The sequence below is a fragment of the Haliotis asinina genome, chromosome 9 (assembly GCF_037392515.1).
Source record: "Haliotis asinina isolate JCU_RB_2024 chromosome 9, JCU_Hal_asi_v2, whole genome shotgun sequence".
In the NCBI taxonomy this organism is placed as follows: Eukaryota; Metazoa; Mollusca; class Gastropoda; order Lepetellida; family Haliotidae; genus Haliotis; species Haliotis asinina.
Genome location: NC_090288.1, coordinates 45,730,174 through 45,748,657, shown reverse-complemented (window position 1 = coordinate 45,748,657; position 18,484 = coordinate 45,730,174). Strand labels below are relative to the sequence as shown.

Sequence of the window (18,484 nt, the reverse complement as noted above, 5' to 3'; positions counted from 1 at the left end):
GAGTTTATTTTACGCCGCACTCAGCAATATTCCAGCTACATGGCGGCGGTCTGTAAATAATCGAGTCTGGACCAGACAATCCAGTGATAAACAATATGAGCATCGATCTACGCAACTGGGAACCGATGACATGTGTCATCAAGCCAAGTCAGCGAGCCTGATCACCCGATACCGTTAGTCGCCTTTCATGGCAAGCAAGGGTGGCTGAAGGCCTAGTCTACCCCGGGACCTTTACGGGTATATAAACTACCTAGTTACGACAGGCTGTAACGTTACGAACGTATTTTAGGTGGGGGATTCAGTATCTTAAATTTGACATACGTATAGAGAGGATAAATCACGATTCGGGGTTCAAAGTTATGATAAGTAGGTTAATCACTTTTACATGGTAGTTATTGAAATAACTAGTTACCGGGTGATTAAAACGACCTGCACCACGTGGGCATGCTTTTCAATAAGCGTGCTATGTATTAGGCATGATGAAGATTATCAAAATAAGCACAATTTTATTGTTCTAAATAATATATTTTCGCAAAAAGTTGCCGTTGGTCAGTAATCAAGTTATGCCGCTAAACACATCCAAGAACAATGATAACTTACCGCAGTGGTTTAACATAGGGTTATAGCATGCCATTGGGACACAACTCACATATAGAACCCTTGGCAACCAGCTCCTATACTGAGGGAAATAATAAGGGATCACATGACGGGACCAATGCGGTCCTTATGTTTTTCCAGGTTTATTCACGATCTTTGTATTGCACAGCTTGTTAAAAAAAAATTAAAAAAGCATATTATTCCGGGACAACATGAATACTGAGTTTTGCTTTACGCCCTTGTCTGCAACAGTTTAGCAGGAGCGAGTCTGGACCAGAAAATCCTGCAATAACATGAGCACCTGTCTACGCATTTGGGATATGATGACATGTATCAACCAATTCACGGAGCCTGACCACCAGATGCCGTTAGTCGTGGGTTACTGAAAACAGTGATAATCTACAACAGGGACAGGCCACTCGCTTACTGTCTTTCCCATGTGTTCCACAGTGACTTGGCTCGTTCCCAGTACAACTGCAGTTGTGTGTAACAGAACTTCAGCCAGTTTATTGTATCTGTCGGAATTTATATGTAGTCTCCCTGCTGAAAACCAATTCTAACCCGGATCTCCACTTGTTCCAACCCACCTTGAAATGCTGTCAAAACTATTCTTGCGAGAAATGCTACGCTCGGTTCTTTCCTCATCACTCAGTCATCCCGTAACCTTCTTGATCACTATCCGGTTTGTCCCGGAATAACACGAGTGACTCACAATTGTTTCCTATTGGTTTTGGTAAAATACATGGAAGTTTTACAAATAACACTATACTTATACTGAACGAACTTTGTTTATTCAAATATACATATTATATTCAGCATTCTTACAACATGCAAAACATACGTTGAGGAAACCACCCTTGGCATCTTCATGTAAACCTCTACTGTAAGGAGTCATTAAATATAACTCTCGTTCATAATAAATATGACATGAAGCACCTGTTCTTTGCGCTTGTGAGAATATGTTGAAAGCTTTAACATAACTATTAAATCATATCAGAGCAAAAGCACTCACATATCCATTCCATACCATTTTCAAACATATTGGATGGGTTCAACATAACAATGTGTGGTCCTGTGAATAGAGCTCAGGTCACAAATAAATTGAAGTTGAGCATGCATGGCTGCAGCAATTTCTCCCATAGGTGACCATGTTTGGCAGCTTGACTTCTGAGAGTCCTAGGACTTCAGTCCTGTCCCACAATGAAGCACAGAAGACACGTGTGTTCACCCAGCAGAATATGGGTACCCAGTGGGATAAGTCATGTAACAATTCAACTTCTAGCGCTTCACAGGTAGCCTGGGTCATCTGGGGTAGTAATTATCAGATTGTTTGGGTACTTTGATCATGCATTGTGCATGGAGAAATACGGATGATAAATCAACTATTATTACTGTGAACTCTGAAAAGTATTTCAGCTGTACCATTTTAGCTTTATGTGGGAAGGCAGCCCTTAGTGATTCAAGTCTTAAACCACTTAGAAACATTAACCTGTGAGAGATATTTCCAACTAGTCAAAACACAACCAGATAAGCTGATTATGTCCATGACAATTGTGACCTAAATGGATTGATAGTTGTTCATCTCCCTTTAAAGGTAGACCCTGTAAATAATCAAGCTGGGAGCTGGTTGACAGCAGGAAGAGCATAGACCGCTAGCAGATGGCAAGCCAGGGACACAGAGGTACGACACTGACAAGCCAGTCCAGCACATCTGCTGCCAAGATGTCAGCGTGACTGTGCCTCCTTCCTTGCTATTCTCCACCTGACTGTGTAAATTGTTCACCCTATCTCACATAGCTGTACAGCGACAGTAAAAAGAAAAATGAATGGGTGTTACAATATACAGCTTTGTAAACACCATGGCAATAATTGAAAAAAGTTGTGATTCATAATCAGGTGAAATATGGGATGAAACCCATGATACTGGCATACCTAAGGGAGGAAACTCAGACAGCTACATATGATTGTTATGAATAAAAAGAGATGATAAATGTTACAAACGAATAATCATCCTCTGTTCAGAAATTTGTACAGTTGAAACACAAAGCGATCAACATGGTCTTTTGCAAAACAATAAACCTCACCTAAGATAACAGATCTTTACATACATCCCAAAGATGAGATCTATTTACGATCTCGTCCATATATACAGGAGTGAAGAGAAAGGGACAGCCAGGTGTGTGAAAGGATGGAGATCCTACAGCACAGGTTAATGGCAAAAATAACTTTCTTGGCACTTATGCACGTTTCTCGAACACCTGGCTGTGCCTTTCTCTGCACAACTCCCTCATAACAAACAGTGAACTATGTCAATATTCTAATGATAGTTTGTAATTTTTTTTATTTTCAATACAAAAATTCAGCAAAAACCTCAAACAGCTGGCATGATATTTTGAATATGATCAGTGTTTCATTGAGTATGATATGTTCAATAGTTTTCGAGTAAGATTGAAATTCATCGGTCCAATTTTGAATAAAAAAGACCACAGGAAGAGATGTGATGTGGAACAATACAGGATGTAGAAAAAATCCACATCGGTTTTGAATAGCTTTCCTTTTCTCTATTTGGAACTGCACAGTATATACAGTATTCAATTTCACACTTCAGAAATCAGACTTCAGAGATATGCTTGTCTGAAGGCTTTCTTCACAAATCACCAAAAATTTGGCAACACGACCACTGGTGGGACATTTACCTGATCATGGCATGACCAGAACTTCATACAGAGCTGTATCACAATGGAGTCAAACATTTAAGGAGATTTTGTGGAATCGGTAATCCACCAACAACAGTATAACTTTCAAAATAACCTAAGGGAGATAACTCACCACATCATGCTGCAAAGCCATGACAAACAACTGTCTCATGAACAATGTCTGAAATGAAATGTTAATAACATAATATGAGGTCTCTCCATTCTGCATGGCAGATGACACATCCAACATGACCACATTTTCATACTTGATTCACTGGCACAGGAAGTATTTGTCACAAAATGCTAGAACATTTGCCGTGACATCAGCTGATACCAATTGTGACACTCTCTTCCCTATTTGAAGTCAGCTCATGGCATGTCACGTGGAGCGTCCCTTCTCTGAAATGATAGATGGAATGTTCCGAAATAATTACATATTCAAATCTTTATATCAATGTGCTTATACTAGTGTATTTTTATTCTCGTTTTTTTATGCCACTGTCTGTAATATTTCAGCCATACAGCAGCTTGTAGTTAATGGAGTCTGCATCAGACAATTCAGTGATCAACACCATAAGTATTGATAGATCAATTGAGACACGATAATGCTCATCAAATTTGCCCCCTTAGCTTTTATGTTATTTCCCTACAATATTGCATTTTCGCCATGTAAAAATTGAAAACAAATGATTCAGGATTGTGACCTGAAGAGAGGGAGAGAATATGAATTTCAAAATTTATAAATTTAAAGTGGTGCACTGGGATAGGAATCTCAATGCACCCACATCATCGAGACGCATGTCATATCATTCCTTACTGTATTGTTTCACCTCTACAGATTGTACATATGTTCACTTCGACAGTGAAGCATTGTACATTCTTAAGCCTTTAGAAAACTTTCCCTTTGAAAACTACATCTATTTTTATAGACAGTATTTTACAAACAGCAATTACAAAGACCTTAAATTCAAACACAATCTCATTTTTGTTTGCATAACTGTTCTCAAATAATGTACTTTCAGGCTACATACTTTCTGTGTAATATTCTTCTGTCTTTCAAAAATGACAATTACAATAAGCACAGTGTCAGGAATGCTGGTACAATGAGGACCATGAATTTTACCTTCTAAGATGGAAGTTTGCTTGTATACTGCTGGGTGTAGGAAGATCTCGCATCACTATCTGTGGAGGTGATAATTACAAGTCTTTACATATACTCAAAATTAGTTACAGAATGGGTTTTTGAGTGGGTGAGTGAGTGGATGAGTGAGTGGATGAGTGAGTGAGTGAGTGGGTGGGTGAGTGGGGCAGGTGTTGGGGTTGAGAGGGTTAATGACTGAGTGGGTGTTGCACTTTATTTTCATTCATTTTTCCATGTGATGTCACACAAATTGTGAACACAATTCATTTGAATGAATGAAAATGTAATGTAATTGATTCATGAAATCAAAACAGGCTTGCTTATATTTTTGGCCTCGGGAAATTGACTCACATGATACACAGGGTAAGAGAAGACTGTTTAATAAAGACAACATATATCACTAAACTGCTAACATGCACTTTTATGGAAAAGTCCACTTGCACTGGGTGCAACCTGTTGTAGTGAAAAGAAATCTGCGCTAGCAACATTATACCTGCACTGGTACAGACTGGATATACTGAAATCAGACTCCGTAATTGATTCAGAGAACAGAAGGATATACAGTAATTTATACCAATAAAACCACTGTCATGCTCTTTTGGTGGAAAACTTACCTGCACTTAAGTGCAATCAGATGAACATTTTTACCTGCACTGATCAAGCCTTGACATAGCAATGTCTATCAGCTGATGTCAGTGTGTCAAAAATTACTCACCCTGGCAAGTAGGGATGAGTTTTGTAGTGTGGGTGGATCACTGGCCTCGTACACCTCCATGCTGAAATTGTCCTGGACATCAGCAAGTGTGAAAGTGTGCTGATTCCTGGACGGGATGAGGCTTAGCTTTGGCAATGCTGTGATCAGGTTGTCTGCTTCGGGATCATCAGACACCTGCAGCGTCAGTCAAGCATCGTTGTTACATTTTTACATCATGGTGTACTTCATAAGGATCATGCATCAAATTGCGGAAACGCATGTGCAAATATAGTGCATTTGAACAGCTTCGTGAAACATCACTAATCCAACTTTACAGAAACATCACTGATCCACCTTCAAACAGACATCACTGATCCATCTGCACCCAGACACACTTTCATCCAGACATCACAAATCCACCTTCACACAGGTATCTCTGATCAATCTTCACCCAGACCCAAATTCACAGAGAAATCACTGGTCCACCTTCACACAGATATCACTGACTCATCTTCACATAGACATCACTTATCCACCATCACACACACACACTTTCACACAGGCATCACAAATCCACCTTCAACCAGCTATCTATGATTCACCTTCGCACAGACATCACTGATCAACCTTCACCCACACCCACCTTCACACAGACACAGTGTGAGAGACATTTGGCTTGAGTGTGTTCTTCATGATCTTTCAAAGCTTCAATGTCTTTCCCAACCAGAAATGCTGCCTGCAATTCAAAACACAAACTACTATAATAAAGGTCTTGAAATACCTAAATATCTAAATAATTCAACAGTACCATAAAGATGACTCAGAATGCTTCCTGCTGAAACATCTATATACAAATATGTTTTTCAAATTGCAGTTTTATGAGTGAGTGAGTGAGTGAGTGAGTGAGTGAGTGAGTGAGTTTAGTTTTACTCTGCTCTCAGCAATATTCCAGCTATATGGTGGCGGTCTGTGATTAATCGAGTCTGGACCAAGCAATCCAGTCATCAACAACATGACCATTGATTGGTGATTGAATCAATCGATCCAGCACTACATGTTAACAGTTCACTATAGCAGCATATTGGAAATAATATAAGTGTATACTTAGTATAGTTGAAAGTATCGAACTTTATATAATGTTTTACCATATATAGTCAAAACATTACTTTCATCATATCCTCATATCATGGTCTTTTTGGACACCTGAGACATATTTGTTATCTTTCTGTTAACATAAACCACCATAAAACATCTCACTAACTTATAGATGACAACCTTATCTTAGGCACAAGACATCATCCAAGAATATCTGTGTGGTACAATATACTCCCATTAACTTAATCAATGGTCCCCCAGGGAACATCAGTTTTGTACCCTCAATGCCATTTTTTTTTATGTTCCCTGAGTACAAAAGGCAAACTTCAACAAGCATCAAGTCCCGAGGGACCAGTGAACAATACATCCACCTTACTGAACACGGCAATGTTAATTTTGAATTGTTTGAGGCATGGGTATAAATGTTTTTGCAGCCATCGCTAGATATTCCATATGACAAACAGATTGAGTTAAATCTCCTTTCCATCAACTTGCATTCACAGAACATTGGTAATTTCCACTTGTCCTCCGTGACTTGATTGTCATTTGAGTGAGTGAGTGAGTGAGTGAGTGAGTGAGTGAGTGAGTGAGTGAGTGAGTGAGATGAGCATCGATCTACGCAATTGGGAACCGATGACATGTGCCAACCAAGTCAGCTAGCCTGACCACCCGATCTCGGTAGTCGCTTTTATGGCAAGAATGGGTTGCTGAAGGCCTATTCTACCCCAGGACCTTCACGGGTCTGATTGTCATTTGAGATAAAGAATTATTACTATGAAATGTCAAATGAGTTTGGCATTCCCAGCAGGGTAGATATGTTTACTTGCTTGTAAGTGGGCATTCTCTCCCCACATAGGTTACTTGTCATGTCCTCCTATGAACCTCTGTTCCAATACAGCCATATTTCCCAGTTTTCATAAAATCACCAAACAGCAAGAAATCACAACACGAATCATCTACCTTCCTTCAATCCAATCAGAACAGGAGTCATTAGAAGATAACATATCACCCCGCCCCTTCATATTTGAAAGAAGAAATCATCTGACAGTTACTTGACGCTCCTTTAGACTGAGTTGTTTCCATGGAAATAATGAAAAGTATAAATGTCAAATATCTGTAAGCAGCAACAGGCACCACTTCAAGACCTGCCTGATATATCTGTTAAGTTCTGTTGAAAGATATCAATGGTTTTAGAGTTGTGCTCAGGAAACAAAGCCCATCCCTCCCATTTGAGACTAAGTCTCAAATGTTTACATGAAAAAAGGGAAAAATAAAGTACCAAAAATCAGCAAATAGCAAAAGGCACCACTTTGGGGTTTGCCTAACATATCTGTCAAGTTTTGCTGAAAGCCCTTCCCTCCCTTTTGAGACCAAGGCCGAATTGTTTCCATGGAAACCCAAATCACAAAAATCTGTAAATGGCACCACTTTGGGGTTTGCCTAACATATCTGTCAAGTTTTGCTGAAAGCCCTTCCCTCCCTTTTGAGACCAAGGCCGAATTGTTTCCATGGAAACCCAAATCACAAAAATCTGTAAATAGCAAAAGGCACCACTTTGAGATCTGCTTAACATATATGCCAAGTTTTGCTGAAAGATATCAAGAAGTTTTAGGTTGTGCTCCAGAAATGAATCACACACCTCCCTTTTGAGACTAAGTCTGAATTGTTTCCATGGAGTGAGTGAGTGAGCTAAGTTTTACGCCGCAATATTCCAGCTATATGGCGGCGGTCTGTAAATAATCAAGTCTCGACCAGACAATCCAGTTATGAACAGCATGAGCATCGATCTGCTCAATTGTGAACCGATAACGTGTCATCCAAGTCAGCAAGTCTGACCACCAAATCCCCTTAGTTGCCTCTTACGACAAGCATTGTCGCCTTTATGACAAGCATGGGTTGATAAAAGTCTATTCCACCCTTCACCTTCACAGGTCTGTTTCCATGGAAACAGAGGAAATAATAAATAAAAAAAGCCTGTAGATAGCAAAAGGCACCACTTTAGGTACTGATTGATATATCTACCAAGTTTTGCAGAAATATATTGAACATTTTTTGAGTTATGCTCCAGAAACAAAGCACATTTCTCTGAAGTCCAAACGTTTCCATGGAAACCAAGAAAAATATAAATGCCAAAATCTGTAAGTAGCAAAATGCGCAACCTTAGCTTCAGTTTGTTATGTCTGCCAATTTTGGTCTAGAAATATTTGGATTGGTTTTGAGTTATGCTCCGAAAACAAAATGATTATGGATGGAAAGTCGGACAGACAGACGAGGCAATGCCTATATCCTCCAGCATTACATAACAAATGTTACATCAACTTAGATCCACCTTGACTTATACAAGCAAATGCGGGACCACAAATATCCCTCCTCTGCTGGAGACTTGTGTTGATGTGACACACAGACATATTGATGTGACACACAGACATATAATGCCTAGCTTGTCGGTTGACAACGAGGGCTATGGAGATGCCACTGATTTGCCATTACATGACTGCATTCTGTCTAGAAGAAACAATTGTGCATCGTGCTGGGAAAGAGGGTTTAGTTTTCCTGAAGCAAACAGAAATTACCGAGGCCTTACGACTGACCACTCTTGAAACAAAGTTCCTGACAGCACCACTAAATCTGATTACAACAAATCACAAACGCGGAACACTCACACCATTTAATGGCCATACTGGAACAGAAGTTCATAGGAAGATATAACAAGTTACCTTTGTGGGAAGAGAATGGTGAGCAGGGTACATTGAAAATAATAGAGTGCTCAGCCAATCAGAAAGCGATAATGATGTGTGAGGTAAGACAAGACCTTTTATTATACCACGAATAGAGGGATTAAATTTGATCCCATCAAATGAAATCAAGGAAGATTGTGTTCTGACATCAAACATTTTCAGATGGCAATGTTTATGCCGCAAACACAAACACAATAAGTACTTGGCTGATGGTATGTCTTTATGATAAATTTGTCTTATATAAGTTAATATGATGTTTTGCTGTTCATCTGATTATTCAAGAAAAATTGCTTTTAAGGCCAAACACTGCACCTCACATATGACAAAATGCTAATGAAGTATTTGTTGGGTTTAATTAGTTTCAACTTACAGGCATACATGTTAACAATTGATAAAGAGCTTTTTACAGGTGATGATGCCACCATTTGCTATGGAAACATCCAAACCATCATACAAGGATATGTGTGATGAACACTGTTTTTCGGAATCCACACTGAATTTCACTAGTTTACAAAATGACTAACTTGAGCACAACAGCAGACTTGTTGACATGCTATTTCCAAAGTGAAAATATGTGCTTGCTGGGCAATTTGTTCATGGGAGCTACAGATTACCCGTCAGTTTACTGAAACCGCTGTATTGAAGAGGGAGGGATGCCTGTATATGCTCCATTTCTGAGATGCTTTGGTGAAAGCTCAAAGGCGCCGATGGTACTTTATCAGACGATAATGTGCACTGGTGTAGAGCAAGCTGTATTTCCTAAATAAAATGTGCAAATTTAGCTCTGGGTTTCAGAAGTGAACCAAGTGTTATCAAATTTACTCCTTCTTTACCCTCTGACTTTCATGTAAAATATTACAGGATGTATTTGGTAAAAATCTGACCTCTTTAGCTGCTCCCATGGCGATGACCTCATCAGGAGATATGGAGGTCAGTACCTCTGCACCTTTCACAGTGTCAGCAACAGATTTCTGCACAATTGGCACCTTGGCCCCGCCCCCACACAGAATTACCTGAAAGAAGTGGTCAGATGCCATGGTAACATACGTACCTGTTAGCCAGTCAAATTGTTAGTATTAATGTTACCCTGGCAAAACGACAGAACTCAAACATCTGAAATGTTATAAGATAACATAAACATCAACAAAGACAACCACATAACAAAAGTTCAATTAAGAAAACAGTACTGATTAAAAACTAACACTAAGCCACGATGATTTTATAAAGGTTTCCAATGTACCTCAGGCAGAAAGGGTAGAGTAGCAATAATATGAGTCAGGATAAGAAGAACTACATCAAAACCCTGAAACTGATTATATTTTGAAACAAAATGTTTGAGCAATGGTACTAAGACGCTACCTACACAAACTGGACTCAAACACAAATTCAGTGACCATCATTGGTGCAAACATACATGCTGATTTAGAAGCAAAAGAGAAGATAGCATCAGACATGACAAACTGGACAAAGGGGGATAACTCTTAAACAGTTAAACAACATGATTTAACAAGGGAGATGACCAAAGTATTCAAGCAAGTATTGAAACCAGTAACACATTAATTGTCTGCAGCAAATTGACAATGTTTTTGATGCAAGGTGGACCTACTTTACTAATGTCTGTCTTGTTCAGCCCTGCCTCATTCAGGCACTTCTCAATGAGGCTGTTGCTCTGTTGCAGGAGGTTGGTACACAGACTCTCAAACCGAGCCCTGGAACAAACACACACTATGGTTACAACACAGGATGTACAACTGCTTCAAATCCTAGAGTTTTAAAAACCACTTGCCACTGGGCAAGTGACTTTAAGAAAGCACCTTGTCCTAACTAATTTTCCACTTGCCCTGGTTGTTATGACATAAGCACGATGATGTAATTATGAAAGAATAAATCAACATGGTACTTGTAAGTGGCCTACTCACTGAGAAGTGATCAAATAGCACAGAAAGGTAACTATACTTTATTATCATTGTGAAATCTGATAGCTACATTTTATGTAGATATGAAAAGATTTCCAAGTTTATTTGAAGTTCGAAACCGTAAGCAGAAATTATCTAGTAACCCAAAGAACAAGTAAGATACCATTATTTGACTGAAAGGAAATTGTAAACTGAATTGTCTTAGGCGATTGGATTTTTTTAACCCCTGGAGTGTTGTTGTAAAAACAATAGATCAGTTCAGTCTATACATTATGGAGTTTATACTATATAGCAAACAAGTGCTCAGGAGTCTCTCCTGACGCCACAAAGCTAAAGTGAACTACCAATCAGGATTATCTACTCCTCTCACCTTGAAACTCCATGATGGAAATCCATGCCATCGTAGAGAGATTCAACAGCACACTTGGCATTACCCAGAGTGGACAGAGCATGTTTGCAGGTTTCGGCAGCAAGGCGTAGCTTGGTAACAGAGCGCTTGTTTTCAGTCACATCAGCTTTGTATTGTCTGCAATGTTACGGAACCACATCTAAACAGTAAGTAAAGTGAAATTTGATGAAAACAGCCTGATGAGGCACTGGCTTGGAGCATTGAGCCTGTGACTGATCACTAGACAGACAGTGATTGCTACTGCTGATGTGATGAAATTTTACAAGGTAATATAAAATGATCTCATTAGAGTGAGTGAGTGCATGTGTGTATGCATGCGTGTGCGTGAGTTTGGTTTTACATCACTTTTAGCAAATATTCCTGCAATTTCATGGTGGGGGAAAACAGAAATAGACTAAGACATTGTACCCATGTTTGGCATCAAATCCAGGTCTTCATGTGACTAGCAAACGCTTTAGCCACTAGGCTACCCGGAGTCTGACTATCCCATCCCATCCCGTTAGAAGTCTCTGACAACAAGCATGGGTTTCTGAAGATCAATTCTTACCAAGATTTTCATGGGTAAAATAAAGAGTGAAGTGACCTAGACTAGAATGTCCTCAGATCTTTGTTAAGCAGTAAGGAGTGAGTATACTTTTATGCCACTTTTAGCAATATTCCAGCAACATCACGACTGGGGACACCAGAAATGGACTTCACACATTGATCCCAAGTGGGGAATCGAACCTGGGTCTTCGGCGTGACAAGCGAATGCTTTAACCACTCGGCTACCCCACAACCCCATTTGGCAGTAACAAGAATATAATAAATGTCTGATTTTCATTAGATTGGATTAATATGGACATCTGAGGTCTAGACACCTGCGCGTGTGTGTATGTATATAATCGAGTCTGGACCCAACAATCCAGTGATTTACATTATGAACTATAATCCACATCTGTTGTTAGAAGGACGTGAGAAAGTGCCTTCCTTTCCTCACCTCTTAAATTCCATAGCAAGATACTTGAGCAGGACTTCAGTGAACTGATTGCCTCCAAACTGATTGTCTGCGGTAGACGAACACACTCGGTACATGCCGTTTTCTATCTTCAGCACTGTTGCATCACTTGATGTGCCACCTAGCCGATACACCAGGGCATAGCTAGAAGCAAAATCATGAGAAGAATTATTATCATGTTCATGGTGTTGATAGCTATAAATATTCATGTCATGCAAACACATATAAATCATGTAGGACTTGTAGAGAGATAATATTGCGTTGTGATGCACCATCACCAGACAAGAGTGAGCTCCCACATTATCCGTCATTTGAGCAACAGTCTAAGAGAATATAGTTTTTGCCTGTATTATAATTGCATCTTTTTCTTCAGCAGGACTAAAACATGGAATGTCTGGAGAATAAAGTTATCATAATCACAGCTGGGATTTATTCACTCAAGCTGTCGAAGGTCAAGGTCATTATAGTGTGTCCACCTCATCAATGATGAGATTACCAAAATTCTGGCCCAGGCTGTTTTGCATATAACATGACCAGAGCTTTTGCTTGTTTATCAATAAAGATCTTTCCTTTGAAGCAGAACATACTGGAATGACAAAAGCTTTTCAATGGACACCTGAACAAAGAGAAATGTGTTCCACATATGTTTACATAGATGTATAGATCTGTCAAAAGTGAAACAGATGAAGAATATATAAAATATCTTGAACTGACTGTGCAAGAAGGTATGAAGTAACACATGGAATTTGCCTGTGGCAGAGATTATAGATTGTACATCAAATGCATGGTTTATCTGCCAAAGTATTTGCTCCTCATCAACACTGATGAATTAACCAGCTGTCTGTGTCGTCCATCTGTGCAAGGTCATAGGTCAAGGTCACTATCACAGATCATCATAAATAAGTTTACCTGCTCTCTGTATTGTCCATCTGTCCAAGATCATAGGCCAGTGCTGCAGCAGATGCTTCGTTGATTAATCTGAGGATGTTGAAGCCAGCTTTGGTTGCTGCCTCGCTGTCAAAAGATATATCACATTACATGTTGACAACATGACAAAATACTGCATGCTCCATATCAATTGACACACATAAATAACACTGAAAATCTAGTCAACAATGATATAAAAAGTTAACGAAAAGAATTCACTTACAAAGTACAATATAAGTTGTACCCTGGTCACACTGGAACATGAGTTGATGTACCCTCAAAGTTTGTTTATGTCCCCTGCGCTCCAACACCCAATGGGCCCCGAGGGACAAGTGAACAGTGAATTTTCTAACCCAGCACCTCAATGTAGATTTTGAATTGCTTGAAGCATGGGTACAAAACTTTTTGCATTTGGCAAATGACAAGGAAAACAGATTTAGTGTTACATCCCTTCCATCGATTTGCATTTGCAAAACATTGGTAATTTCTGTTCATCTTTATGTGATTCAATGATATCTGAGATAAAGAATTACTACCACAAAGTACCAAATGAGTTCAACATTCCCAACGGAGTATATAGAGAAATGTTGCACACTTGTAAGCAGGGTACAATGAAAATAACTCAAGAGTGTTCAGCCAATCAGAAAGTGACATTTATGAGTGAGGTAAGATAATCAGCAATATTCTTCTTGAGTCAGTAAAGTTTGAAGCACGCTCCAGTCAGTGTTTGAACATTCACATGCCACTGGGATGCAATAAAACATGGAAGCTGAGTGAGTGAGTGAGTGAGTGAGTGAGTGAGTGGGTGGGTGAGTGAGTGAGTGAGTTTAGTTTTACAGAGCACTCAGCAATATTCCAGCTATATGGCAGCGGTCTGTAAATAATCAAGTCTGGACCAGACGATCCAGTGACCAACAACATGAGCATCGATCTGCACAATTGGAAACCGATCACATGTGTCAACCAAGTCAGCAAGCCTGACCACCCAATGCTGTGAGTGAGTGAGTGAGTGAGTCCACAGTAACTCATTAGCATGGTTATGATGGTGGCAACCCTTTAAACACTATCCTGGTGAACCGGAAACTGATTCCATGATCACAGACAGGTTCCTAGGGTTCCTAAGGGAACTCTGTACAGTGAATTGCAGTGCCTTAGGCAACTTGGCCATCCAGGTTGAAAGTACTCATTCATAATCATATTCACTTATTTTCAGTTGTGGACTCTTAAAACAACACATGGACAATATACTTCGGAATATTAATGGTGCCCAACAACAGAGACCAGAATGTTTGTGGCGCTATGGTAATTATATGACACAAAATCTCCAGTTATGGTAGCTCATAAACCTATGACTGGTTTGTAGATCAGGCACAAGAATGACAGTAATACTGTATACTCACCTGAAGGCGTTCCTGTGCTCAGGACCAAAGCCAAAAGGAACAGTGAGAACTGCATCCTGAATTCCACTTCCTCCGTGACTCTGGGCTGTTTCTGGAGAAGCACACACAGACTCGTCAGAATGCCAGACTTTAGGAAATTAGGAATATATATCAAGGGTTCTCTGTCACAAACATAGTGTTAAGTTTAGAGAGTTTCTATGAGTTTATCTTAGGTTGCAGTGCTGGCTGTAGATTGCATCAATTTGATGAGCTTCTACAATAAAACTAAACAAGTTTTCATATTATGTTGTTACAGTGCAGTTTGTGTGATGGCTTTCAGAAATGGTGTACACTTCACAGACAACAAGACCACATAGAGAAGAAGAGGCTACAATCATCTCCTAGGAGATAATCGCTATATCTCCTACCTAGTATCTCCAGGGGGAGATAATCTCTGTATCACCGACCTAGTATCTCCTGAGAGATAATCTCTGTATCTCCTACTTGGTATCTCCTGGGAGATAACCCCTGTATCCCCTACCTAGTACTTCCTGAGAGATAATCTCTGTGTCTCCTACTTGGTATCTCATGGGAGATAACCCCTGTATCGCCTACCTAGTATCTCCTGAGAGATAATCTCTGTATCATACCTAGCATCTTCCTGTAGATAATCTCTGCCACCTGGCTGGCGGAATACTGACAAGTCTTTCCCTTGTGGCTAACTTCAAACTGTGGTATCCCATTCTTCTCTACAACCTGTAGAGAAGCAAACAGAATAACTGACTTGTCCTTTTTCGCACACAAAGCAAATGTTCCTTTACAGGTGCTTCTAACTGTGTATTGATGCAAATGTCACTCAGCACTGACAGGGTTATGTTGACAGGGAAAAAGTCTTGGCCTACATTACCTACATTAGATTAGAGACAGCACATTCAGAAGTCAGATACATGGGTCCTGTTTCTGTTAATATATTTTTTTTAATCTCTGATGGTTAATATTACTTTACATGTAAGGATGTGTTCTTGTCTAAATGTTCATACACAGAAGAATCATGTCAGAGTCTCAACTCTGTGGGTTTAAACTGGATTTTGACCAAACCCTGTTGCTTCCTGTCTTTGAGGTGAATTTAGTATTATGATGCACTCAGCGATATTCCAGCTATATGGTGGTGGTCTGTAAATAATTGAGTCTGGACTCGACAATCCAGTGATCCATTCCAGCCTTTGGAAAAAATAGATCTAACTATTGAGCTAACAAAATTAAACAACATTGTGATATTTAACATCATCTCATCTGTTCATGACCTGTTACCTTTGCTGTAGACTTGGCACCAAAGCTCTCAACAACTGGGTCATCCATCTTCCGTCCAAGAATTTGTTTGACATTACTGATGGTGTTGGTTGCATTCCTAATAATGCCCTGCTTTGCCGCAGCTCCAACTGACTGTAATAAAGGGTAAGTGAGTGATGTTTAACACTACTCTGTATAGGAATCCAAACTGGACTTTGTGTGTACATTTTGTTTGCAGAGAAGAATTAACTCACAGCCAGAATGGTAAAATGCATTATGTTGGTAAAGATGTACTTTGAAGTTAAATGAAAGTAATACTGGCTAGGAGAGGGAAAATGTAGAAAAACGTCACAGATTAAAGTGGGATGATTTAATCTCCCAATGTGTCGCCTTGTTTTAATGAATACAAGAATGATATGTTTCTTTATTTGCTGTTTGACGCAACACTCAGCAACTTTCCAGGCATATGGTGGCAGTCTGTAAACAGACAATCAAGAGACTGATGATCATGATCATGATCTAAGCTATCAAGATATGAAGTCACATGTAAACAAGTCACCCCAGGCCTGACCTTCCGATCTCACTAGTCACCTCTTTCAACAAGCATGGGTTGCTGAAGACAAATTCTAACCAAAATCTTTATGCATGAGAGGGAAAGGAGAGGTAACAACAGCACACAAGCAGCATTGCAAACTTCCGCCTGGTTGGCCCAGTTTGTTTGATGACCGGTCAGGTTTAAAAGTTGCACGTCTGATGGTCTTGGATGAATCTGACTTTGAAACAGAATTCCCTCCTCTTATTTACCTTCTTATTATTTTTCTTAGTCCAGAATTTCTGGAATTGCAACTTTCAAACCGGTCTGGTAACTTTTGAGAGTTACCAGAGAAGTTGTCTGGCTGGAATTTTGAGAGTTTACAACTGTGACACAGGGATTGACTTGGGCCACCACATCACGATTTTCTTGCATCAATTACTATAAAATTGCACCCCAATTTATCTGCAGTCATTTAAAATTGCATCCTGCTCACTTTTACAATTAGAAATAATAAAGTGTTTAAGTCTGCTGTACTGAGGTAGGCTTTATTGTTATTTTGTTCTGTCAAAGATATTTCCTTTGCTTTCAACCCATTCTTAATCTTCGAAGCATAACTGCCGGTATGCCACTTCGAACATTGTTACCGTGTGGGCAAAGTTCCATACATCAGTAGGAATACACATTTTCTAATCATGACCTGGTAGTTACCTGATCATGATCGGTGAAAGCAACAACACAGGGTGTAACTCGGTCTCCGAGATCGTTAGCCACAACATCTGGCTTCCCATCCTGAAACAGTATGAAGTATTTGAGCTACAATACTTCAGTCACTTGTTGAACTTAATGCAATACCTCATGCAGGATAAACAGAAAATCTACTGTATTCTTGCATTATTGAATTGTCACATTATAACACTACCTCATCTTCATTGGAAATATCTCTCTCCTACATATATCAATATGCAGTTATCCATGGTTATAATGAACATGCTTGTAGCCAATTGACAGTTAAACAAACTTTCTTGTTTTGCACAAAAGGAACTATAGTTGTAACAAACTAATATCTGTAGTCACTTTGAGTAATACCAATATTCCACTTTAGTTCTATAAACTAATACAGTCTGTAGAAAACTCATTGTTCATATGCCTTAATGATCCGTACCACATTATTGCTAAATGTGAAGAAACTTTTGTAAGCAAAACTGGCAAGAGGTCCACCTGTAACCCCCAATTGAAATGTATTCTTTTTATTAAGAATACTGTTTGAAAGTTCAGCTTCTGGGTTAGGGTTAACATTTTTCGTAAAACATCTCTTGTATCCCTCTTATATTGAATGATGAGGAAAAATCTCTTTGAGGGGCATATTTAGAAGTTGGAAACATTTTTCAGTATATTCAGATACAATTAAAGAAACACGTTAAAACACATCCTAATTAGTTTAAGTAAAGAAAAAATATTCAGGTAATATGATTTGACTAGTAACAGAATCAAAATCAGTGGGTGGCATACAAGTGGAAGTCTTTAATAAAGAAATCAGAGGTTATTGTCCTGCAAAATTTGGCCACCTGCTCATATGCCATGACATTCGGACAAAGTGCCTATACACAAGCTACAATGGAGTAAGAATTCATACATTCCGTAAACTAGTTTGGATTAGATCTTTTTAATATATCTGTAAACAGCAGTCTCTTTTGAAATTGCAAATTAGGGTTGGTTTCATTCCCAGAACAAAAATTCTATGGACGCAATAAGACGAGGCTAGTTTTGAAGTCCATGTTTCATGGATACATGATACAACGAATATAACGATTAATCATCATCTTGCCGGTGAAAACACGATGCAGAATAGGACAGTTATAAGAGGATATGTCGGTAATACTCTGTGCTGTGCTTACGGCACAATAGATTATACAACAAATTATTATTGCCATTCTATATTTCACTGAATATATCTTGTTAAACCTTGTATACAGCAAGGCAAGCAGAACACGTGCCAAAATGTACACCAAATGCCGCCATGACAGTTTTATAACAGTTCCGGTTGAGTATGGGGAAAGTAATTCATTTCCG

At 39.2% G+C, this 18,484-nt stretch overlaps 1 protein-coding gene across 1 annotated transcript; it reads right to left on the bottom strand.

Moving 5' to 3' along the window:
• Positions 1-1,371: 1,371 nt before the first annotated feature.
• LOC137295754 (heat shock 70 kDa protein 14-like) lies at positions 1,372-18,470 on the bottom strand. The gene is made up of 14 exons (XM_067827286.1): positions 18,377-18,470; positions 17,123-17,203; positions 15,901-16,032; positions 15,240-15,345; positions 14,611-14,701; positions 13,193-13,297; positions 12,266-12,427; positions 11,248-11,403; positions 10,568-10,670; positions 9,846-9,974; positions 5,772-5,864; positions 5,150-5,323; positions 4,417-4,475; positions 1,372-3,692 (listed from the first exon to the last, which is right to left on the bottom strand). The coding sequence occupies exons 1-14, from the start codon at positions 18,431-18,433 to the stop codon at positions 3,617-3,619; spliced, it is 1,524 nt and encodes a 507-aa protein (XP_067683387.1). The 5' UTR covers positions 18,434-18,470; the 3' UTR covers positions 1,372-3,616.
• Positions 18,471-18,484: the final 14 nt, after the last annotated feature.